The following is a 26304-nucleotide window of genomic DNA, read 5'->3' as shown; positions in this document are numbered from 1 at the left end:
ACAGGGGAAGCATAGCCACTCTGATTTGATTTTCTCAGTAGAACATCTCAACCCTCCTCGGTGATGCAGAGTTAAGAACCATCTTCTAGAGTATTGTCAGGCATAAATTAGACGTTCTGCAGACTCTTATATTTCCTCCTTAGTTTCTCAGGAATCTCAGAGAAGGATTTGTAGCCATTTAACTATATGCATATTTTTTTGCCAGTCAGGTGAGAGCCAGAATTTCTATCCAAAGAGATTACAGAGATTCCCAGATATTCTGTCTTAACAAAAGAGCTGGATGGTTGGGGAGAAGAAACCAAAGAAATTCAGCCCAGGATAGATTTGGGAGACAGAAATTCCATGATTTGCATTTTAGCATTAGAACATAAAATGGCAATATCTAGTTGTACCATTTTCCCCTTAGTCCTTGTATGCTGTTTGGCACAGGATAGGTTCCCAATGAACACTGAATTAATGTTTCCACTCATTTCTTGTAATATCAGAGTAAGCTCTGCAGATCCATGTGTGTGGTATTTCTGCCTACCAACCTTAGTTTCATCTTTTTTCCCCTTAATTCTGTCCTTGCTGTCCCTTCCACCTCTGCCCTCTTACTTCAGCAAAAATTAAAAACAGGTTGTAGTTCTCACTGAGAACTCATGGTTCTTTCCGACCCCAGAGCACCACTTATTTTTCTTACTAGTAATGAATTCAAAGGATCGTAAGTTCCAGTGAACCTTCTCATAAACAGCTTTTCATTTGGTTTCATGTCAAGTCTTTGTATTTTGTACCTCTGTCTACTTCTGCATTATCCTACTGGCTTATCTCATAGATAGGGAGATATTATTCAACACCTGCAAATGTGTGTTGTTCCTGAAAAAGCTTTATGAGATTTAGATCTTTGTAAACTAAAAACAATAGCCACCTGGTCTCAATATGCTGTCCAGAGGGGCATATTGTGTGTGTAAAAGCATGAAACACTGAGATCTAAATCTGCTTCAGTGGTAAAATGAACTCAGTAATGTGGGTCCAGCATTCCACAATGCCAGTCTCACATGACAGTGAAGCTGGGAAAGCCTAACTTTGTGGTTTCTAGAGTACCAGAAAAGGAGAAGAGGGATGTCAGGGAGGGAGCATCTTTTAAATTTATAGAGTATCACACAGATAATAAGTGATGGAATGAAACAACCTCAGGAACACGACCCCATGGTTTAGAAGAAAATGTCCTAAAAGTTTAGAGGTAGCCATCCCCATGATATTCAGTTTAGTAAACTAGCCATCAAAGTATCAGCAGGATTTTTTCCATTTATATGTTATCTCTCTAGTTAATTAGCATGCCTTTCCTTTTCAGAGTGTTGTCCGCTGCCTGTGGCATCCAAAGCTGAACCAGATCATGGTGGGGACTGGAAATGGATTGGCTAAAGTCTATTATGACCCCAACAAGAGTCAGAGGTATTTCATAAGTATTGCCTGTTTTAGATGGATGCCAACAACTGGGGGGAGGGCTTTTTTTTCACCTCTGCTTTTATTTATTTCCCTCTTTGATGGGGATCCACCCTTTTAGAAAATGCAGCTGGCACAGAGTAAAGCCTCAAACTCCTAGTATTGTGCTTTAAAGAGGATTTGGATATCTCCCTTGATCCATACAGAATTCAAAGTGAAAGTTTCCTGGGGATTTGCAGTTCTTTAGCTGAAATGTTGAGTGCAAGGGGGGAAAAGTCCTGCCCACTTTGCATACCACCCTGGACAGTGGCATTAGCAGTGATACATGTAAGGGATTAACAAAGTGGGGAACTAACCACTTACAGGAAATAGGAACAGCTAGTCCATTTTGTTCCCTTTCTGTTTGGGCTTTTATCAGGTACCAGTTTGGATGTTTGGCAGGGTTGTTCTCGGCCAGCAAAGGAGGACAGCACAAGTACTTTCCCCTTCAACCTCTGTCCACCCTAAATGCCAGATTTAAGCACACCAACATGTTTCAGGGGCCCAAAAACTTCACTTGAGGCAGTGCCTCAATTATTTCTGTTTTCCTTGGGCACAAAGGTGGACTCGTGTCACCACCCCCCAAAAAAAGGATGGTTTTGTTTCTCTCTCTTAAGGTACAGTGACTGATTAGCTCATTCTTTAGAGTAAGCCATGACTAGCTAGTATTAAAATTCACATACTAAATTTACTGATTCCTCCATAAACCTGTTTTGAGGTCCCACATTCTTTGGGGGGAAAAGAATCCCATCCTCTATTAATGAGTATTTATTGGCCATTATTTGGCTCTGAATAGAAGCAGACAGTCCTATTTCCTCCAGAATTTTCTGGAGTTAGAACCTTTGCCCTATAAAATAAATTTACATGTTGTAGTCTTCAAAAACAAATAGGATTGTTTTTGTTTTTTAATAAAGAAATAAAAAATGCCAGTGTAATTAGAATGGGAAGATGTCTGTTTAACTTGAAAAAATAGTAAACCCCATTTGACAGCACCCTGTAGAAGGCACTATCTTTGAAATCTTTACTTAAAAAATTTGCTTGTTTGTATTTGTTCCTCCTGATAGGGCTGCTATTGCTAAGAAGAAGTGAAATATTCTAAGTAGACTTTTGGTTAATCCCACATATTCTTGGGCTGTAGCCCCTTGGCAGCACTGCCAAGCTGACTCAATTCCAGATACTTGTACTCTTCCGTTTGGGATGTGGACAAATGCCACTTGGGATGTGGACCACCCAGGTTGCTTTCATCTGAGACATAAACTAAAATTTGAGCCCTATGACCTTTAGGGTGAAAAGTTGCTTCATGTTATTGATATCTCTTTAAGATCTTAATATTAGGTTATTTCTATAGATTTTTTAAACAAGCCTTTTGTTGCCTAGTTACCTCTCCACTGACTCACGGACTTGCTTTCCCTTATGTTTAATCTCTTATCACTGAGGGTTCCATCTGTTATCATTCCTTAGAAAGTCAAGGACTTGGTAAAATGGTGTGCACAGAGTGTGTTCCTAAAAGTACCTAATGCTTTTGAGATAGACTTTTAAGACCAAGTAAAGAAAATAATTTGCTTTTACTCACCTCAGGGGAGCAAAATTATGCGTCGTTAAAACCCAGCGGAAGGCGAAACAAGCAGAGACTCTAACCCAGGACTACATCATCACCCGTAAGTTGTTAGCACGGTCTGTCCATCACACATCTGTCTTCTCTTCTGCTGTGTTGTGGTCTCATGGCTTTAGAAACAGAAGAAGCCCTCAGAGTTCAGGCATATATTACAAAATAGCCCATTCTTGTGGGCAGGACTGCAAGTCACGTAATAGCTAACCCCTTTAGCTTCTGTGACTCATCACAGAGACAGGGTTATTTCATGTAACTTTTCAGCCCAAAAGGGAAAAGCCTGAATTCTCTGGCCACGTGGTAGACTGATCCAGTGAGACCTTCAGATGTAAAATTAACTACCAAGACAGAGCAGCTTCTCCCGGGTTTGTTACACAACCTCGTTAATCTGACTAGTTTTTGTTTCCCAGAGTCACAGTCTCAGACCTGTCACAGGTAGCGACTGGGAAGGAGATCTTGGATGCAGTATCAGTTGTCATTAGCAGATGCCCTTGTGGACTTTATCAGTGGCTCAGTCTAAAGCCCAGGGGGCGCTGCACTGCTGGGTTTTCTCCCTGGTGGTGGGTCTCATGTAAGACAAAGTCCCTTGGAGCTTATGATCAGTAAAGAGATCCCGTGACACTTTTTGCAAGAGTAGAAATGTTAAAAGTCGATGTCATAACCAGTCTAGCTCATGTAATTACATGCGGCCTACTTAAATTCCTGCAGTTGTTTGAAGTGAAAAGCTATTTTTCCCCCTCCTAAAAATACTGTTGTGTCGTGTTGCCTGACAGAGTGACGGGTGGCTGTGTTTCAGCTCCCCTGACTCAAGGCGGGCATATTTTACTAGTGAGAGATACGGTCCTGGTCCAGGCTGAAAGTAGGGGCAGAGGATGGGGGGCACTAGAAGTGTTTTTGAGGTGTTACAGACATTCTGTCATTCATAGTATAAATTCCCTTTATCTCTCCCCCAGTTTTCTCTCTTAAAGATGTTTTACTTTGCATATAAACATTCAAGGAAATTATTTTGGTACTTCTTTTGATAAAAAAAAAAGATATTTAATTCTTCCCCAAATAATGTTCTCCCTCTCCCCCAGAATGTCACACTGTTTCCCTTTTAAATTTGTATACTCTTTTATATTCTGAAATTTAATTATGACAAACAACCCACAGCAGTTAGACAAGTATCACTTTGATCTTTATTCTTTTGTCGACCGTACAGAAGAAGGGATAAGTCCCCATCAAGTCACCATGTCAAGAGATTCAGGCACCTCCCTCCACTCAAGGCAACCTTTATCCCAGTTCCAGTGGGATAAGTGTTCCTCCCTTCCAGTTACTCGTGTTGTCAACTCCTCCTGAGAGGTGGTCACATTTCAGAAACGTGTGAAGTGATTCCAGTGTTTGTGAGGCATCTGAGGAAACTTCAGGTCTGACAAGCAAGCTATTGGCGCTATTCACATTTGGGTCCTGTAAGAAAAGAAAAGAGGTGGTCCCAATGTTTCTTTTCAAAACCACAGAAATTAAGTTTAACTGCTACCCATGGTTTGGGAGATGGGGAGCCTCACCGATGTTTCCATGACAGTATTTGACAGTATTTCCTGAGTGCCATTAGCTGCCAGGAGAGGTGAACAATGAGTCTGGTTTCACATGAAATTGGCTAATTGGTTGCAGTAAGACTGTCTTTTATTATTAGATGAAGGCTGTCATTATGACTTCCACTTCATCTTCAGTTAGTCATGCTTTAGGTATGTTTTTGGATGGAAGGGTTATTATCGTAATGAAATTTTTCAAATGTGACTTCTCGTAGCTCATGCCTTGCCTATGTTCCGCGAGCCCCGCCAACGGAGTACAAGGAAACAGCTGGAGAAGGACAGACTGGATCCCCTGAAGTCGCACAAGCCTGAACCTCCTGTAGCAGGCCCAGGTGACTGTGATCCTGCTGGTGACCTGCAGAGGGGGTAGGGGGCAGCGTGGGGTCATTGGTACAGAATTTGGAAGATCTTTTAGAGTTTTCAGACATCTTTTAGCACCAGAACTTTTTGCTCAAAGATCTGATGCAGAAACCCAGTGCATAAAAATGATGAAAATGGGGCTCACGTGCCGACCTGGAAAGGAAACCTGGAGCCCTGTCTGCTCCACCTCCAACTAGAGCCTTTAGGTGACCTCAGTGGAACTCTGGCTTCTTGGAACTAGTGTTAACCACTGCTCTCAATATTGGCTTAATATACAGCGTTAGGTACTTTGACCAGAATATTAGGCTGGATTCGATTTCCCACAAGGCAGAAAGTGGCCATTATTTAGTTCTATGCTGATAAAATGGAGCTGCCTATTTCCCTAGAAAATGAATAAAAATCCACAGGCTTTCTAAGAAAGTAGGTACCAGAAGAAAGCAAGACAGCACTGGCTATCATACAGCACATACCTTTCGTAGGATCTCATTTTCTGTTATTACCTGTGTAGTGTCCATTTGTCCTAGGTTCACAAGCTTCTACCTTTTGACTTGTTTATTCATCCGAACCTGAGTTCTGGACCTCTATCTGTTTTACCTGCCCCTTCAGCATTGAAAATATTTCATATACCAAACTCAGTTTTTTTTCCATTTTCTCTGCCGTCAGCCTAATCAAAAGTTCCTAAATAATATTCTTGCCTGGATTATCAAAAAACTCTTCTAACTAGGCACCTTATTTCCAGTTACTCTCTGTCCTCACCACCCTAGTTTTATTCATCTTACACACAGCTTTGATTCCCAATCCCTCTAGCTTTCGCATTGCTGCTGCCCTCAAATCTTCACAAGCTACATTGTCCAGTTGCATTTCCAGAGATTCAGAGTTCTCTTCAGGCTGACTCTAATCCACTTGTGAGGTTTCACCTCACTTTTTTCCTTTGATCTTCTGATATGGCTGTTGGTTAACTTCTGCCCTCAAATACCCATTGAATGTTCCTCTTTCTGTGCTTTTGTACTTAAACCATTCTGCTCATTGAAAATAACCTTCTCTGTCTTCTGAGTTCTCCCAAATTGGATTTATCGCTTCCTAAATACCCTCTCCTCACCATCACATCGGCCTGAAGGGCTCTCTCCTTCCTCTAAGTGCTGTAATGATTACTGGTCATACAGATTCTTCGGCAATTGTGTCCTGCCTTAGTCTTCTTATCTTGATTTGTAAAATTAATCTTTTAGTGTTACTTGGCTTTATGTGTGGTGGTATGGTGTTTTTTGTTTTTCTTAATCTTCCTAAAAAGTCATACATCTTTTGAGTAATGGGAACCAGGCTAGCTGTTGAGGGTCCAATGGGAACAAATTCCTGCCCGTACAGAGCTTCTTGTCTATGGGAGCAATTATAGTCTGGTAAAATAATGTGACTCGGTCAGTTCATCCTATTTGCTTTCTCTCCTACAGGGTACTTGGAAGGTGGCAAGCCCTAAGATATATTGTTTAAAACTAAAATAGCATCTAGCAAATATTGGTTATTTTTGTTAGTTAAATTTCAGATGTTCATACCTGAGGAATTTTTTAAGGCATATACATAGCAAACTATTCGTAATTCTTCCTACATTGGTGTCATTATGTAAATTAAGCAGCTAAGGTGTAATTAAAAGTATCTCTGTTTTAAAATGTTATGGGGGAGTTGAGGAATGGTGATGTCCTACTCTGGTTGTGATTATCATAAATAAAAGCTGAAAGGATGATACCCAAGTACTTAGAGATTTATGTGCTTCAAACCAAAGTCTTTAGAAGCCCCAGAGTGCTCAAATCCTTGAGTCCTCAGTCAGTGACAAAAATCAGGAAAGCTTGAATGTCTGGCCCTACCCTGTCATTTGTTTAACTGGCCTCCTTGGAAGCCAGCAGTGTGGGATTCCCAGCCTTGTCAGGTAAGTCCAGTGTACACAAGATACGTGCTCACTCCATTTCTGAGTTGGTTTTTCTCCTTTGGAACAGGTCGTGGCGGCCGGGTTGGAACCCACGGGGGCACTCTGTCCTCGTACATTGTGAAGAACATTGCTTTGGACAAGACAGATGACAGCAATCCCCGGGAAGCCATTCTGCGGCATGCCAAAGCAGCCGAGGACAACCCGTACTGGGTGTCTCCAGCATATTCCAAGTAAGGAGACAGCCTTTTAAAACAGAAAAATGATTACGTTTAATGATTTGGGAAGAACATGACAATGGCTGCTTTGAGGTTCTGACTTCTCCATGTCTTGTTTATTCTTGAGCATGAAAGATAGGCCAGGTACTCATGGTCCTGAAACCAAGGCATTTGTTTGTATCTGCAGGCTCTAAAATGGTAAATTTTTAAACTAGGCAAGTTCCATCAGTTATAGCCTAGTATAAACCCATTGTGTGAAACCCATTATACCTGTGATTAAAAAAAAATACAAACCACTGCCTATATGCATTATCTTAGGGAGGGTGAAAAGCAAATCAAAGGGAGCAGCTTGTAGGTCTGTTATGAAAGACTGACTTTTGTTTGTAACACTTACATAGGCAGAATAGAGCCTGCCTGCTCAGATTCCCTCAGATAGCTTCACAGAGGTGAACATGTAGTGGTCCTTAAAGCCACCAAACCAGCTACATTTACAGTAAAGAATGGCATTAGCGTAGAATTTGGGGGGGGGTAATTTTTAATTTTAAACTAATATTAGTCTTACAGAAAAGTTGTAAAAACAGTATAGAGAGTTCATGAAAACTTTCCACTCAACTTCCCCTAATGTTAACACCTTACATAGCCATAGCACAATTAATCAGCAACACCATGAAATTAACATTGGTGCAATACTGTTAACTAAGCTACAGACAGACCTTATGTGATTTTCCCAGTTTCCCCACTAATATCCTTTCTCTGTTTCAGGATCCTGTCTCAGATCCCATGTTGTATTTAGTTGTTACTTTTCCTTAGTCTCTGCCAGTCATAGTGGTTTCTCATTCTTTCTCATCTTTCATGACCTTGATGCTTTCAGTAAACACTGTTCTATTACTTTGTACACTTTCTTTCAGTTTGGGTTTGTCTGATTATTTTCTCATGATTGGAATAAAACTATGCATTCTTGGCAAAAATTACCCAGGAATGATATTGTATCCTTCTTAGTGCATTATATCAAGGACTGACTGGTGATGCTAACTTTGATCACTTGGTTAAGGTGGTATCTGCCAAGTTTCTCCACTGTAAAGTTACTGTCATTCCATTTTGAATTGATAACTTTCTTGGGGGTAATATTTTAAGACCATGCAAATCCTGTCTGTCCTTAAACTTTCACTCTCTCATTTTCTCATCCATGGGTAGATTTACTGGCAGCAGCCATTACCATGGTATTTGCCTAGTGGTGATTTTCTGTTTCCCTCTTTTTTTCCTACATTTGTCAATTGGAGTTCTACTGAAAGGAAGAATTACTCCTTCTTCCACATTTATTTCTTTTTCAAGTTTTTTAAATGTCAGTATGGACTTTAAAATACTAAATTTTATGGACTAAAACCCAATACTGTCATTATTTAGTTTGTTCCCACTTTAACCAATGGAATCTCCTTCAGAATGGCTCCTGTTTCCTTGCAGAAAGGTGTTTTGGGGTTTTGTTGTTTTTTGTTAGTTTTAGTGCTTCCTTATTTTCTGACACCATAAGATATTCCAGGTTCTTCTTCCTCATTTTTTTTTTTTTGCCACAGTCCTAGAATCAACCACTTCTTCAAGGAGCCTTGGCTCCTTTTTGTTGGAGAATGATGTTTAGAAACCAGGAGGTTGGTGCTAGATGTGCTCATTGCTTCTAAGTCCTCTCAGCTGACAAAGTGCAAATATATATGTATGAGTACTAACCTACACATATACACACATAATAGTTCTGTATATATCTGTTTGTATATATTTTTTAAACCATGGTGCCTCTGATTTCAATCCCGTACCACAGGGTTCATTTAACCTTTCTCCTTTCCATATTTGTAGCTTCTTTCTCTAATAGTGAGAAACGCAGCTCATATTATCTACAATACGTTTACTTATTTGTTCAATTCTAATATACACCTAAAGCAGTTTTAAAATTGCTAACCCCCTGTGAGAAACACTTGCCCTAACTAGGTTATAGCATTTGTGTATCATTCTTTTTGTTTTTTTATCCTTACCATGTCTAGTTATGATACTGTTTTTCATAGTTACTTAGATTATATCTTTTCTTCTCCACTCTCATCAGTGTGATTATGTTACTCATTGGAAAATGCAGTTAGGCTTATTTTTAGTGTTTATATATATTTCTTTGTTTTTTAGGGTGTGTAGGGTATGTGAAATATTACTGTGGTGCTAGGGGTCAGAGCTTTAAAAGAGATAAACTCAGAGAAGTGTCACTCCTTCTTTATCCCTGCTCCCCCCATTCCAGTAGCCCCTTTCAGTCCTTTTCCCATTCACCCCTATAGGCAATCAGTCCCTTTCATTTCTGGTTTATCTTCTTTTGTGCAAATGAGCAGATAAATATTTTCTTATATTCCCTCCTTTTGTACATGAAGAGTAGCATGGTATACTCTTTTGAGCTTTGCCTTTTTTCATTTAGCAGTATGCTCTGGACATCGCTCTTCATCAGTTCAGTAGAGCTCATTCTCATTCCTTTTGTGATTGCATCATGCTACATTGTGTCGATGTACCATGGTTTATTCAACCACTCTCCTATGTATGGGTGTTTAGGTTGTTCCCAGTATTTTGCAATTACTAACACTGAATAAATTTTTACATTTGTGTTTTTGTATTTGTTGGAAGTTATTCAGCTTTTTTCTTGATGTTTTTATGCATTGCAAAAGTTTTCTCTTCAGTTATGAGAAATCTGGACCCTGATTACTTTTCAAACCATTTATATACTGGAAAAAATCCTTTAGAAACCACCTGAACTTACATGTTATACTAATATCAGTCCCCTATCTGCTGCTCATTATGAGCTACTGTGCATCAAAGAAAAACATGCTGTCCTTAGAAGCAGACCCTGGGATAAAGACTCTTATAAAAATGATTTATGCCAAGCAAGGGTACAGTATCAAACAAGGTGCCAGGAAGGATCACTTTGGCTTAGTCCCACAGGGTAACCCTGGAGACCCTGGTCAGCACAGTAACCAGAGCACTTCCACTCCAACATCTGTTGGTCGTTGGTGATGGCTGGAGGTAGGACTGGAGGAGACATTTCCGGCACTTCCAGCTCTCCAGGGCTTTAACAACCTGCTGACAGCCCTCTGACAAAGAGAGATGGGTGCTGCTGCTGCTGTCAGTGAAAGCAGCCTGCAGAAAAATGCTGATGGGGTTTGAGGGCATCTTGTGGGGAGCACCGCATCTTCTGCTGTATGTATTGTAGCAGAACAGACTTCACTATGTAATGTCATTGGTGGGTGTTCACAGCATGTATTAATAACTAGATAATACAGATGGAACATCTCTGAATAATCAGTTGGAGGGTTGTATCAAGTCTGGCCAGCTAAATAGTGTGCATTTAGCCTTCGTTTTATATAGAATCTGTGTGTGTATAAGCTAATGTATGTCAACACATCCTTGGCACTCAGATACGCTTATAGATCATGCCTCTGTTGACACTTCTGTTTTTAAGGAGTAGTTATTTTCTATTATTATTAAGAGTTTTTTTGTATTTCAAAAAACTTATTTAAAAGCATACCAAAATTAGCTGAGGAAAGAAGAGTGAACAGAGCAATGGTTTAAAATTTGCCAAACATAGTAAGTATCATTTTGATAGTGAACTGTTCCAATAGATTTGTTTATGTTTATACACTAAGTAAATCATTGAGGTATCTCCACAAATACTGAGATAATGCTGTTTGCTGATTAATGATTGATATTAGCAATATATAATTCATAGAAAGGTGTCAAACTTATCAGTGAAGAAAATGAGACACCAAGAAGACAACTTTTAGAACCTGCTGGATAGCAGGTTATTGCTAGAATCTACCAAGCCAGGAACCTGGCCTTAGAACCTTCAGGTTATTGTTCTAACTTCTGACAAATACTTATTTTGAGAAGGTAATTTTCATGTCTGAGATTTTAAGTAATAACATGCACACAATTTAAAAAAAAAATCTAGCAGTGCTAAAGAGTAGACAAGGGAAATTTGAAAGCTCTCTTTCACTTTAATCGTAGTTCCTTGGTTCTACCACTAACGGTTCTATCCACCATTGACAGGTTCTTGTATTTGCTTTGAGGCAGAGTCCATGTATAAATGAGCAGACATGTGTAGATACATTCATTGTTTAAAAACAGGTATATAACATGTTTTACAAGCTGGTTTTTGTTTTTGATTATTGGTTTTTTGCCTTATTACTTGGGAGACTGGACCAGACCCGTCTGTACATGTCTAGCTCATGCTTTATACTTTCTTGATATTTTCCACTGTATGGATATATTATACTTTTCTAAAACAACACCCTATTGAAAGACATTCGCATTGTTTTCAGGCTTTTGCTATTATAAACAATACTGAAATTAATATCCTTGGGCATACTTATTTGTCCACATGTGCAAATAGAATTGCCATTGATAAAGGGTATTTACATTTTAAATGTGTAGAGAAAGTGCCAAAATTTCCTCCGAAGAGAGTTTTTAACTATCCTATTCAATGTGTCAGTGCTTCCTTCCCCTCCTCTTTGCTAAGAGAATATGGTATTTTTATCTTTGCCAATCTGATAGGTGAAAGTTTGTATTCCATTGTAGTTTACACTTGAATTTTTACATTTTTAGACATCTTTTCATATGTTGAAAGCCTTTTTTCCTGTGAACTTTCTATTTATGTCTTTTACCCTTTTATCTTTTGGTTGATTGGCCCTTTTCTTACTGATTTGTAAGAGTTCTTTATATTAAGGAGCTTAACCCTTTGTATGTCATGTATTGCAAATATTTCTCCCAGTCAGTCATTTTTATTTTACTTTATGGCATTTTTCCCCATGTGAAGGAAAATATATTTTAATGTGGTCAGATTTAGAGGGGTTTACAAGCATAAAATTATACCATATGCAAATAATGAAAATTTATCTCCTCCTTTCCAATTTTTATACCTGCTATTTCTTTATCTTAACCTAAGTATATTGACTAGTACTGCCAGAACAATGTTAAATAATAACAATGACGCTGCACATCCTTTTCCTGCTTTGAACTTTTAATAGGATTACGTTAAAACATATGTTACTGCCTTTTCTTTCTTTTCTTTTCTTTCTTTTTTTTTTTTTTTAGTGGGTGGAGGTAATTAAGTTTGTTTGTTTGTTTGTTTTTTAATGGAGGTACTGAGAATTAACCCCAGGACCTCATGATTCTGAGCATGCGCTCTACCACTGAGCTACACCCCCCACCCCCGCCCCAGAATTGCCCTTTCTATAGATGGAGAAAAAGTCAAATTATCAGCAATTTTATTTTCAGTTTAATGGGTTTCTTCATAAGGCATGACACCTTTTGAAAACACACACATGCAAGATGTTAAATTCATCTCTTTTTATTTTATTTGTTTATTCAACAAAGATTTATTGAACACCTACAATGTGTTGGGTATTGTTCTAAGTTGTTTATGGAGCCTGTATTCCAATAGACAGAGACACACAAGTAAATCCATAAATGTTAGATGGTAGTAAGAGCAACGAAGAAAGCTGAAATAGGGACAAGGGGACATAGAGTAATCAGGGAGAGAAATGGGCACTGTGTTTAGGTATGGTGATCAGGATAGAACCTCTCCTGGAGTGATCTTTGACTTGAATGAAATGAGGAAATGAGTCATGCACATATCTAAGGGAAGAGCATCCCATGCAAAGATAACACCATACAGAGGCCAGCAGTGTGTTCATCTGAAATAGATGCTGAATTTCATTGAATTCCTTTGTTGTATCTCTGTGGAAGTATGTCTGTGTAGTTCTGCTTTGATCAATGAATATGATTAGTTACATTACAAAATTCCTAATATTGAATCATCCTTGCATCTTTGGTATGACCCTCACAGGGTTATGGTTTGTTCTTTGTCAGGTGTCAGACTTCCTCATAAAAATTGTGTATGCTTACCTTTTCTATATGTACTCTCAAACTGTTTTGCTACCGTTAAATCTACTCAGTTGGTAAAAACTTGATAGAATTCACTTTTGAAACTGTCAAAGTCTGATACTTTTGTGGAGGGGAGGGTGGGTAGTAATTCCTCAATTGTTCTCTTTCTTTTCCATTCCGTCATGGATTTTCTAACTCTTCTGAGCCTGCTTTGGTAATTAATCTTTTCTTGGGAAAAAATTCATCCAGTTTTTCAACTTTCTTTAAGTAGAATTAATTGAAGCAGAAATTGCTTTTGTTTATTGATTACTGTTACCTAATGGCATTGTCCTGCATTGTAGTTGATTTAATTCTATCTGCAGCTGAATAATATGCTACAACAGGTATTGTCAAATCCTTGCCTTAATGTGAGGAGACTAAAACTTAGAGACTTACAGGTCACAGTGGTTGCTGCTACAATTAGACTTCATTTCTCTTGATCCCTAATTTAATGAACTTTTCATTAAGAGAGGACTGTGACCTCTCTTAATATACACCTTTCTGCTGCAGCTGCATTTGGCTCCTATCCCTCTCCTTCTACTCAGTTTTGTCACCTTACATTGCATACTAAGTTCAGGGCACTATCTGTCTGTGGCATGTAATTTGTTAGCCAGAATTGCAGCGCAGTTTCTCCTGTGTTCACCTGCTAGAGTATACTGTTCACTGCCAAGTGGCAAAGTATTTGAAGGGAAGCTAATATTTAAAAGGATCTTTTCATAAAGGTCACTGTAATTGAGAATGTGTGTCTGGTTGTTTTTCTTCACTGCAATTGACTAGTGTCAGTGATGAAATGAAGATTTACTGTATCTTGCTATATCGCAGAAAAGCACACTTAGATATTACATAGATCTGCCTGCTTGCACATGACACATTCGAACCTTTATTCTCCAGTGATGAGAACAAAGAGTCTTTGAACCTAAGTTTCATTCCTGTTTAAGTCTCATTCCTGGCACTCACAAGGTAATAGCCATGAAAGTTTGAAAACACTGCAGAATTATAGAGGACTCTTGTTTAGCTACCCATGAGTGGATTCAATTACAGTTTCTTGTCAAAAGATGCTGCTGGAGGGAGGGGAAAGGAGCTGGCTGGGGAGTGGGCAGGATGAAGATCCAGAATGCTATTAGCTTACACATCAACAGGGATAGTTGTGTGTGGGAGCCTGAACCCCAGCCAGTAGCCTGACAGCTCTGTCAGCCGTGGTCACTTTTCTTGCCAGGCAGGCTGCCATTATTGATGGTTCAGTCAATTTAATTTTCAGTGGGCACGTCTTGTCTGATACAGGATATGTGTCCGATATGTGTATGTGTATTAAAATATCATCCCCGTCTATAAAGGGTCCATTTAAGTCATGTTGAGTTAGTAGGCAATATTTAAAGAGGATACTCTTCGAGTGAGTGAGAGTTATATATTATTTTGTGCCAGGAAGAGACATAAACCCACAGAGAAAAATATAACTTTCCCCCCCTGTTATATAGTTATGTGACCAATATCACTAACCACCACATTCCTCTGTGAAGGCCAGTGTTTCTCAAAGTGATTTTGTGAACTGTCTTTGTCAGAGTCGAGGGTGGGAGTGGGAGGGTTAAAAATACAGATTTCTAGTCTTCATCCTAATTCAATTAGACTGAGAGATTGGGACTGGGAATCTGCAATTTAAGAAGTTCCCTAGGTGATTATTTTGCACACTGAAGTTTGGTCATAATACAAAAGTAATTATTTAAAATAAACCACAAGTGATTCGCCCTTATGAAAATTCACATGTACAGAGTAGATTATTTCGATAATAGAGAGTCATACTGAAGACAGATTATTTACATAGAAAAGTATCTCCCCCAGGATTTTTTAAAAAAAAATTAGCAAGCTGCTATTTTGTATTTAATAAATATATTACTTTATCAAATATATTCTCCATACAACTTTTTAAAAATATGAAATGAGGAACACCTGATAGCCAAAGCAAGGTATATAGTAATAATGACACTGTTATTATACTTAAATCTTGCCAAGCTGGTTTAAAAACTTTATACATATTATTTGTTTAATCCTCACAACAGTCCTGTGAGGAAAGTGGTACTATTCCAGTTTTACATATGAGGAAATTGAGGCTTATAACTTGACCAGAGCCATACAGGTAGCAGGGGGCAGATTGGAATTTGAACACGGGGAGTCTGGCCTCAGAGTCAAGCTTCTGCTTTTGACTACTGTCGTGTACTGCTTCTCATCACAAAGCAACTGGTAGTAGCTACTAGAAAAGCTGAGTAATAGTGAAGCTGATAAGATTGTTGTGTGAGCCCGTGTGGCACGCAGGAAGAATGCTAGACTGAGCATCAGAAGTGCTGGGGCCTAGTTCCCGCTCTGAGATTCACTTATCTTCAGTGACACTGGTTCCCCATCTATGAAGTAGGAGAGCAGGGCTATACTAATGCCCAGCTTTCATACATGTTTTCAGATAGAAATTGTGGCACATAGTTACATAGTTTATAAATGTGAGCTTAGGGCACGGACTTACCTGACATTACCTGGGCTGCCTCAGGCCTGTGTGCTCTTCAAAGATTTAATCATTCTAACTTGTTTACCCATTTAGTGATAAAGTAACTAATGGTGATTTTAGAGGGTACTTTTGGTTGTTTCTCCCTCTCTCTTTCTCTTTTTTTTCTGATTTCCACAGGCTTCATGTATGTCCCTGTCCCCACCCTCACCCAGTCTTTGAATTCTCACACAAGCATTATGACTTACTATCTCCTATTTAGTGAGTCTAAGATATGTTTATCTATTTTTCAAAATCATTATGTGTTCATTTCCTAAAGAAGATAGAACATTCTTTATCTAGATAAATCTTGTTACCTCTCAATCTTCTTATGTATCCCTAATATTTTTTTCAAAAAATTATCTTTGATTAGCTCTTCACCAGAAAGAAGGGACCATTTCAAGTGGAATCTTTTGGTCAAGCCTTTATTTAATCTTAATAATTCTGCGATTGTGATGACTGGGTCAAAGTTCATCTGGACCGTATTCATTCTAACAGGGTTAACAAGTGTGTCAGATTGTCAAGTCATGGCTATAATTGATTTTCACTTTGAGGTTTTCCTTCATAATAAACAATGGGCCCTGAGCCAAAAAAGCTTGACTAAATATTACAAGTGATTTCCTCTCATACTCATTCTGTTATCTTGGCGCTCACTTCATGCTTTTTGAATGAATCGTATCAGAAGAATATCCGTAACTAAGAAGAATTTGGCCTGTGGGCTTCCCATTGCAGCCAGAGACATTTTGAGGCTTCACTCCACCTGAGCACTCGAGGAGAGTGTGGAAAGTCTAGGGTCGAGCTTGGTCAGAAGAGAAAGGACAGCCTTGCTGACACTTAGAATCTCTTACACAAACAGTGCACCCAACAGTGCCCTTCTAGAAGGTTACAGGGAGAATTTTTATCCATTACTGACTCTTCTACACAGAATTCCTCTGAATGGAAACACTGAAAGTGGGACTTGGTTTCTGTTGGGCTTCTGTCGTTTTTCTATAACACACAGTTGCTGGAAAAGACTCACTTTGTACAAATAACTTGGAGAATTCAGTTTAAAAAATGTTCCAAGGGGAAAATGAATCAGCATAAAGTATTAGCTATTCAGAATTCATAGATTTGAGAAAGACATTTGCTTAAGCTTTTATAGTTACTCTATGAAATATCAGCTATTACTCAAATGCAGAGTTTACTGAAGCTAAAATAAAACCCTCAGCACTCCTCTGATTAGTTTATTTAGTGGTTAGCAGTAATAATAATGTTGCTATCTAATCTGCTCGCCTTTTCCTGGTAACTCTGGTAAACAAGATGACACATAGTTAAGTGAAAAATGTTTACTATTTGCCAAATGAGTTAATCAAACTGGAAAATACAAGTTTCACATCAGCCTCCTGTAAGTTTAAGTTTTCAGTTAAGATTTAGAAAAATGGATATGTGTGGACAGTAAACCAGTAAAATAAATAGTCTGGATAAAGCTGATTTCAATCGGGTGGGTACTTTGTTGGGTCTCAGTGAGGCTTACCTCATCCCCATTAACCTGTTGGGCATGCATGATGCTTTGGCTCAATGGGTGTTCCCCTTGCCTCCTTTTTCTTTAGGTCACTCCCTTTACAGGCTTTTGTTTTGTGCAACTGAGATAAATCTGCCGTGAGTCTGTAAGTTTGAGCTGATAACTTCCTGTCTCTCGAGAAAGGAGATAATAGAATTCTGGAGGAACTGATTGAACAGAAGACAGGGAATGGGTGGGTAATGGGAATGCTTTCTTCAAGCAGTAGAATATATTTCTTGCACATTATTTATACGTGTATTTCCTGAGTTGCTGCCATGGCTTCAGTGCCCATGTGGCTTGGTTTGTTCCTACTTTTTGTTATGGAAGCACCCAAAAGTGCCTGTGTTAAGAGCAGTGTATAAATTCCATTTCTTCAAGCAGCCCAGAAAGGGATCCCTTTTATGTGGCCAGTGACACGGTTAGTTGGGACTTAGAGGACTTCTGCTATTTGTCGGTTTCCTGTTGGTTTTAAAGGTAGGAATTTCTGGACCAGCTTTTAAGTGTTTTCAGAATATTTTATCTTTTTGTATGTGTCATTTCACTCTTGCTTGACATTGCTGATGTGTTTTTATGGTAGTTTTCTATGCCAAGGGCAGACCAGGCCATCCCCAGGGAATAAATCTCCTGGTTTTATTCCTTACTCTGTTAGAAGTTGCCTAATCATCCCTGTTCTTCATTGTCTTGAAAAGTGGTGACTAAAGAAATCTGTTTTAAATGCCCTAAATAATCCTGAACTGAAATTTTTTGAGTCTTCCTCATACATCGATTTCCAAACAAATCTCAAAAGAAAAACTGTTGAAAATAAAATTAAAGACAAAAGTTGCTGACAAGAAAGAATAGCGGCATGATTTAAAGCTGTATTTTTCTCCCTCTGCTTCAATAAAGTACTGGCATTCTCCAGATGAGGCAGAGATATTCATTGTGCTGAAGTCAAATAATATTCTTTGAAGAACCTAGTCTTTATTCAGCAAACAGCATACAGCTCTTGTGGAAGATGCTGAACTGTGCCGTAAGAGGCTTGGTTTTGGGGGCCAGATGGGTTGGAACGAGGGGAACTTCCTTCTGTGGGCCACATCACGTCTCAGGCTGAACTCCTGAGAATTAACGACTGCTCCTTAAAGGGGGGTCCTGTGAGAGTGCAGCCTCGGACTTCATTCCTTCACCAGGTCTTCAGTAGCATCACACAGCTTCTCTAGATGTGAAGAATATTTTCTTACAGTTGGAGGAAGCTCATCATGTGTAAAAGTTTATGTTAAGAAGACAAATTCTTACAGTATGGTTTCAGAGCCCTGCTTGAGTCCTTTCTTTTCCAAGCTCAGGGAGGGATGGAGCTGCCAGCAGATGCTACTCATGGTGCGGTCCACCAGCCAGTGCTGATGAGATAAGCTCCAAAAATGCTGTAGCAATTTTTTACATTTATTGAATCTAATAAAAAAAAATTTAAATCTGTATTTTATAATCTTTTTATTTTTCTAGAAATATTTTTCTGCATAAGGTTGGCAATTAGAAAACAAAAACTGGCCTTGCACCACTGATGATTTGAGAAGCACTGTTCTAGGCATGGCCCCAGATTGGAGGCCAAGGCCCTTTCCAAGGTGCCTACCTTTTACCCAGGAAGGGGGTTTGTTTGTTCTTCCTTCTTCCCAAGTACAAGAGTCTAGTTCTTCTTCATTTTTCAAAAGATTTTGGTAAAATACACATAACATAAAATTTGCCATCTTAACCATTATTAAGTGTACATTTTGGTAGTGTTAGTAAATACAGTCACATTGTTGTGCAGCCAATCTCCAGAACTCTTTTCATCTTGCAAAACTAAAATTCTATACCCACTAAATGACAGTTCTTTATTCCAGTCTGTTGATTGTGTCCTTTGATGCACAGTTTTTAGTTTTGATGTAGTCCAGTTTACCTATTTTTGTTATTGTTGCCTGTGCTTTTAGTGTCACATTGAAAAAAATCATTGCCAAATCCCATGTCATAAAGCTTTCCCCTATGTTTTCTTCTAAGAGTTTTATAGTTTTTGCTCTTAGGTTTAGGTCTTTGATCCATGTTGAGTTAATTTTTGTATATGGTGTAAGATAAACTGTCCACTTTCATTGTACATGGATATACAATTTCCCCAGCACCATTTGTTGAAAGAAACCCGGTTCTCAAACTCAGTTATTCCCTACCTGGCCAACAAAGTGAAAGAAAAAGTGGTAGGCAAGCATTGCTAGGAAAATTTGGACACTGGTTTATGCCTTGGTTTTGGCAATTTGGGGAAGGGAAGCATGGCTGTTAAATGCTAAGTGGAACATGAAAGCTAATTGTCATGATTTGATGTTGCATACACATAATATGGTGATTTTGCTGGCAACATTTTTATTAGTTCAAAAGTGGAATTTAAAATAAATTTCATGGAGCTTCACAATGAAGACCATTCTGCCTTCCAAACAAGTTGATATATCTTAAGTTAAAATATCTGGAGAGCAAAAGGAAACTGTTGTGATCTGGTAATTGAAAGTGACAGTCTGAGTGACCCTGATGTAAAAATTTATTCAGTGGATTTTGCTGAATTCAGTGCTGGGGGGATAAAGGTTTTTTCTTTGAAAAACTAATCTTTTTCCTTTTTTCTTTAGTCTTGGCTGCTAGGAAATTTAGTGCTAAACTTTATACTCAGTTACATACCTTTTCATTCCTTTGTTCTCGACCTTCTAGTCATTTGTTTTGTTTTGATTTTCTTTATTATAAGTCAGTTTTATTGCGCTATAATTTACATGTAATAAAATACATGCACCCATGTCAAGTCCTGACAAGTATATACACCTGTGTAATCACCACTTCAATCAAGATAATGGAGTATTTCCATTCCCCCAAAATGTTCCCCCCTGCCTTTTTGCAATCATCACTCCTTTTTGCCCCTTGTTAAATGGTTCCATTGATTCCATGCCCTTCAGTGTTAGCCACCAACTTACTAAAAATACTTTTGGAAGTAGGTGGATTATAAAAAAAAAGTAACTCCATAAATGAAATAGCCTTTTCAAGCTCTAGGTTTTCTTCCTGTGACCTGTCATTCAATTTCTTTTTTTATACTCTCAAAAAAGCAACACTACACCTTCTTGGTACTTAAGTCTCATTGCAACTCAAGTTGATAAGCTGGTGTCTTATGAAGCATTACCAGGTATCTTTAGAAGACTGTGTTCTTTTTATCCCCTTAGAAATCAAGTAGTTAATTCTACGGATGCTTAACTTTCAAGACATTTTATTACAAAATAAAAGAACATTATCTTAGAATAAAGGATAGTAATTTAAGTTAAACTCATTTTAACTCAAGGTAAAACGCACAGTATTGCCTTCATTTTTTTGTATTTTTTTGGAATGTATTGTTGCAAACATGCTCATTACACACAGCACCATGAATGATGCTAAATGGAAGAAACCAGGCACAAAATAGTGCACACTGTAGGCGTCACCCAGAGACGGGACAAACACAGGCAAGCCTGACCTTTGTGGCCAGAAGTCAGGATATGGTTACTCTGGGTAGGGGTTTAGTAACTGGAGGGGAGTATGAGGGGCTTTGAAGCTACCAGTCATGCTCTGTTTCTTCATCTGGTTTCATGGCATGTCCAGTTTGTGAAAATCCAGAGACCTGTACATTTACGAAACATGCACTTTTCTGTCTGTATTATACTTGCATTAATGTTAAAAACACATACTTCAGCATTGTCTGCTCTGAGCCTTTAGTCCTTCGGGACCCACTAATCAAATTCAACCCCCACATTTGATAGAGAAGGAAACCAAGCCCCTGAGGGAAACACCTGTTCCAGGTGACAGAGCAAATCAGTGCCAAACTGGGAATGGATCCCCAACCTGAGGCTTAGCTCAGAGACTCCTCACAGCTTCAGGCTTTCAAAGGATTTTTAAACCAGACAAATTTGTTCCTGTGCGGGTTGGTCTGTACCCAAGGGGTCAGTATCTTTGCGAGAAGATGAAAGACGTCATGTGCACTGATTGCCTTGCAGCATGTGAGAGACCAGCGGTCCTGCTTTCTAGTAATTCAGCAACTCATGACCTATGAAACTCTGCAGCTGGTTTTGGAAATGTTAGAGCTATGACTTGTTTACAGATGTCATAACAGTGTCTTGAAGTGACAAAAAGAAATTTAACCAACTGGATTGTAAATGGGGACAGGTTGGGCTCTCTAGGTAGGTAACTGGAGAGACAGGAATTGTGACTAGCTTGTGCTTGAGGAATTCTAGTACATGGCTTGCATCAGCACAACATCAGCATGGACTGTGGGTGGTTTATACTTCTTCCCCAGGATGATAGAGAAACAGAAAGAAGTAATACAAAGGTTTTGTTCCCTCCAGTTTTACTGAGTTATAATTGACACACAGCACTGTGTAAGTTTAAGGGGTACAGCATAATGATTTGACGTACATCCATCATGAAATGATCACCACAGTAAGTTTAATGAACATCCATCACCTCATATAGACACAAAATTAAAGAACTAGAAAAACAATTTTTTCCTTATGATGAAAACCCTCAGGATTTTTTCTCTCAACAACTTTCATACATAACATAAAGAAATGTTAATTATATTTATCATGTTGTACATTATGTCCCTAGTACTTATTTGTCTGTAATTTGAAGTCTGTACCTTTTGTGCCTTCATCCAGTTCCCCCTCCCCGCCATCCCCTGCCTCTGTTAACCACAAATATGATCTCTTTTTCTGTGAATTTATTTGTTTCTTTGTTTTTGAAGTATAATTGACCTAAAGTAGTACTATGTTAGTTTCTGGTACAAAACATAGTGATTTGCTATTTCTGTACATTTCACAGTAATCATCATGATAAGCCTAGTTACCAGCTGTCATCATACAGAGATATTACATAATTATTGACCCTGTTCCCCACACTGTACATTTTATAACCCATCACTCATTAATTCTGTACCTGAAGGTTTGTACCTCTTCATCTTCCTCACGTATTTCTTTTCTTCCCCCAACCCCCACCCCCACCGCCGGCAACCACCTGGTTAGTAATATAAGGCTTTAACCCTATTTCACTTGCTAAATAAAAGAAATTATTTTCATTTTTTTTACCATTCTGGAATTACTTTGATATAATGAATTGAACTCTAAATGAAGATGTAAGCTAACATATATCATCTTCAGATATAATGTTTTGATGTTTTCTCATAATGTATGGAGCTGTTTTCAAAAGGAAATCAGCAGTAGTATGACCAAAAGTAAATTATAACCATTTGACATTTTCTTGGAATTATTTTCTGTGTGAACAGTGTAAAAAGGAATGTCATTGAACCAAGTATGTTTACAAAGCACAGCAGGCCCTAATGCAAAGATTGCTTGGTGTCCTATGTGCCAGTATTACTGCAGTCATACTCAGTTGTATGTCCTAAAATGCTTGACGTTTCCATGCATTGATCTAGGTGTTGGGTGGAGGGAATGTTCATTTGTCTGTTTTGTTTTTTATTTTTATTGGCAGTGCCCAAATTGCTATATATAGTATCTATTATTTTAATCTCATTAGATAAGAAAACTGTTGACTCAGATTCTCCTATCCATGTGCACCATAATCATGTGTATTGGGGCTACTTAAGTCTAGGAACATTCGGAGAGTTATAAATAGAGATCATGTAGATTCTTGCTTGGTGACTATAGTTTGGCCTCCCACACGGTCCTGGTTAGCCTGAGTTCGGGTGGAGGGTGGTTATGGATGTATAAGAGTCCGCTGAATATGATACATTTTCATTTTATTTAAGGAAAGGACAACATACATAGTCTGCCGCAGAAGGAAAACCTTTAAAAGAACTTGAACATAATTAAATGTGCATTATCCTTTTCTTTGCCAGAAGTTTAATAATACCTAATAATTGAGGTATAATTGATTCCGCAAATGTGCTTCCACTTGCTGAGAGAAGCGAAGCCTGATAAACACTTGCCGCCTAAGTTTTTCCTCTTTCCCTTAACTTTCTTTCAGGACTCAGCCCAAAACCATGTTTGCCCAAGTTGAATCTGATGACGAAGAAACAAAGAATGAGCCAGAATGGAAAAAACGTAAAATTTGAAGACTCTCATGTGAGAGTTATTTGCATGAGGGGGAGGGATATTGAAGTTCTTTTTTTTAATGAAATAAAAATACGTTTTTATGAACAGGTTTTGCTCTTTGCATTATCGAACCATTCAAAAGATTGGCAGCTACCTTCCACTAAAATTGTGCTTACATTTTCTTACTTACAACTATTAAACTGTATTATAAGTAAATAAGAAGCAGATTCTTGGCCTATTACCAAGTACTTAAGGTATTTTGAAACTTTATTCAACAATTACTGGTCTTGTACAGTCTTACAGCCTTAGGGGAGGGGGATGCACATTGAGACGTACATCTGTCTCGAGTGTTTCTAGGAAATAGGCATCAAAACGGTTAATATTTCTGTGTAGTTTCACAACAGCTGTTTACACGACTGTAAACAATTAGGCTGAGTTCAGACTGAAAGCATTGCCATACTAGGAAAGAACGTGTATCTGATTATCCTTCAATAGCAGAAAACAGTGATTAGGATTTAGGAGGAAGACTTTAAAGGCAGGCTGATGTGGGTTCAAATCCTGGGTCTGCTTGTTACTGTCTGGGTCGCCTTGGGAGAGTTAAGCTTCTGTCTTCTAGACTCAGATGATCATAGGGTTACCCTCGTACGTTTGTCAGAAGGATTAGATAAATATCCTTGTAGAGCACTTAGTATAGTACCTGAGACAGTAAATATACACTCAATATTTGCTCTTTTAAAATAGAGGTAATGATACCAACTTTGCCTGACTTTTACAGTATTAAATTAGAAAGGTATAGAAATGCTTTGTGAACGTAAAAGCGACGTAAGTAGAAGATGTTAAAAATCATTCTAAAAGATCCTTGTCCTTTTGTGACTCAAAAACTAAAACAAAAGTTGGCTGTTTGTCCAAAGTAATAATGAGTCAATAGGATAAAATCCTATTTCATTCTCAAGCATGAAAAGGGCCACTTGTATTGTGGGTAACAATGAGAAAACCATCTTTGTGCTAAATTTGCCTTTCCCTTCCCTGATTTCACATAGACCTGGGGGAGGTTTTGCATGTCAAATAGTCCCCGCTGGACAAGTCAGGTATTTTAATACACTTGCCCTCTGCCCTCCTGCTCTCATCTGTCCCAGTGAATTAAATAGTTATAAAAGAGAATGATGATCCAAAATATGTCAGAAAGCTCCTGGTTCTACAGACTTCACACACTACCCCACGCCCTTCCCCCAGAATCTTTTCTAACAACCAGTTGAATTCACACAGCATTTTTTGCCTCTATGGTTCTGAGGTGACAGTGGGCATTCTTCATTGATAAATCCTAAAAATCTTCCTTCTTGTCAACTATTTTCTGTCCTTTCCTTCTCCCGTTCCCCTCCCCTTGTCACTGAGCTTAATAGGTAATAAGAGGAAGAACTGACGTGGGTTGGGTGCCTACCGTCTGACGACTACTGTTCTAAACTCTACCTGCATTAGCTCGTTTAATCCTCACAGAAACCCCATGAATAGGTAAAATTGCTAACCCCATTTTACAGAGGAGGTGAAAGAAGTCCAGCACATCACATAATCTGTCAGAGATGATAGTCTGGGGGGACTGTATGAAGACACCCAAGGTCTCTCTGAACAACAGTAATTAACAACTTACTGTCCCCAATTTCCTATTCTTGTTGAAATACAGTTCCTCCAAAATCAATTACAGGCCAATATTTTGTTCCAGCTGCTTAGGATTTGTAAATTTATTACTTCTTGGATAAAATTTACTGAAAGCATTTCATGTTTTTTCCCATCTTAAATATCGCACCATATGGAAGTATTCGTCTTGCACAGCCAGACGTTGCCGTGGAGGGTTGGAGGGAGGAACGAACACTTGATCATAGTGGTCTTGGCGGAGCCTGCTATGATGTAAGGGGAGAGAAAGGCAAGTTTAGCACGAAGATGATTTTCTCATTGTTGCCCACAACACAAGCGGCCATTTTCATGCTTGAGATGATCTGTCTCATTTGAGAGAATTTTGTGAAGCATAATTTCTTTCCACACAAGATTGTCAGAATACACATAAGGATTTCCAATCCCGATTTTGGTGAGCAAGGACCTTGGATCCAGGACTGGACAAAGAGCAGCAGCTCGTTTGACTGTCATCTTACCGCCAGGATGGTGATTCTGCAGGCCTGCCACTCCTCATGCCCCTCAGGCTTCAATTCTCTGACCCTTTACAACCTTGTGTCCCTAATCCTGGTCAACTACATTTCTGTTTGCTCAAATAAAGAACCTGAAAGTCATAATAATGACTCCTCCCTCACCCCTGCTCCCACCTCTTTTAATCATTTGCCAGTTCCCATCCATCCACACTGTCTTCTGAATCTCTCATATTTGACCTCCATCTCTTTGCCGACTGCCCCTCCTGGAACTGAGGCCCTCTTTCATCCTCACCAGGACCTCTCAGGAGCCTCACTCCCAACTCATCTCTGTGATTCACTTGGCCCTCATCTAATTCATCTTTTTTTTATTCTGCTGTCAGAATTAGCTTTCTAAATCCCAAATCTATCATTTCATTCCTCTGCTTAGAGCCTTCCAGAATCTCCATGTCAGTATCCAACCCATTTGGGTGGCACTTAGGACATTCAGGATTTGGTCTCTCCTGGTCTTTCTTCCTTTAACTCCTACTGTCTCCCACATACTTCTGAGGTGCAGCCACATTGAACTTGGAGAGTACCATGTTCGCTGGCACCTGAATGCCTTTGCCTATGTTGTCACATCTTCCTTCCTGGTCTGCCTGTTGGTTTTTGAACGTGGAGACCATACCACCTTCCCCGAGCAGCTTCCATGACCCCCCAGGCCGACAACTGTTTCCTCCCTCCTCTGCCTCGAGAGTTGCTTATGTATCTCTCCACTAAAGCCTTCTTTTATGTTGCATTGCAAGTGTGTATGTGTGCATGGCTTGTGGGCCTGAGTGTGTCTGTTTCTTCCAAGGGGATGTAAATCGTAAAAACTAAAGCACATTGGTTTCTGTGAATATTCAATGAATTTGTTTAATAGGTTGAGAGCAGCCATATGCACATTTGTATTCCTAGATCCTAGCCTGGTGAAAGGGGTTAAAAAGGTGCTCACTG

The 26304-nt window shown here is 38.9% G+C and overlaps 1 protein-coding gene across 1 annotated transcript in view; it reads left to right on the top strand.

Moving 5' to 3' along the window:
- Nucleotides 1–23299, top strand: part of WDR70 (WD repeat domain 70) — a 234542-nt gene extending 211243 nt beyond the window's left edge. Inside the window, exons 14-18 of the mRNA XM_006207669.4 lie at nucleotides 1331–1431; nucleotides 3040–3119; nucleotides 4857–4973; nucleotides 6987–7149; nucleotides 23127–23299. Of these exons, the coding sequence (XP_006207731.1) occupies nucleotides 1331–1431; nucleotides 3040–3119; nucleotides 4857–4973; nucleotides 6987–7149; nucleotides 23127–23214 (549 nt within the window). The 3' untranslated portion in view covers nucleotides 23215–23299. The remainder of the gene's footprint in view (nucleotides 1–1330; nucleotides 1432–3039; nucleotides 3120–4856; nucleotides 4974–6986; nucleotides 7150–23126) is intronic.
- Nucleotides 23300–26304: the final 3005 nt, after the last annotated feature.

Source organism: Vicugna pacos, chromosome 3 (genome assembly GCF_048564905.1).
Source record: "Vicugna pacos chromosome 3, VicPac4, whole genome shotgun sequence".
In the NCBI taxonomy this organism is placed as follows: domain Eukaryota; kingdom Metazoa; phylum Chordata; class Mammalia; order Artiodactyla; family Camelidae; genus Vicugna; species Vicugna pacos.
Note: the sequence above shows the minus strand (reverse complement) of the source record. Positions and strands in the feature narration are given on the sequence as shown.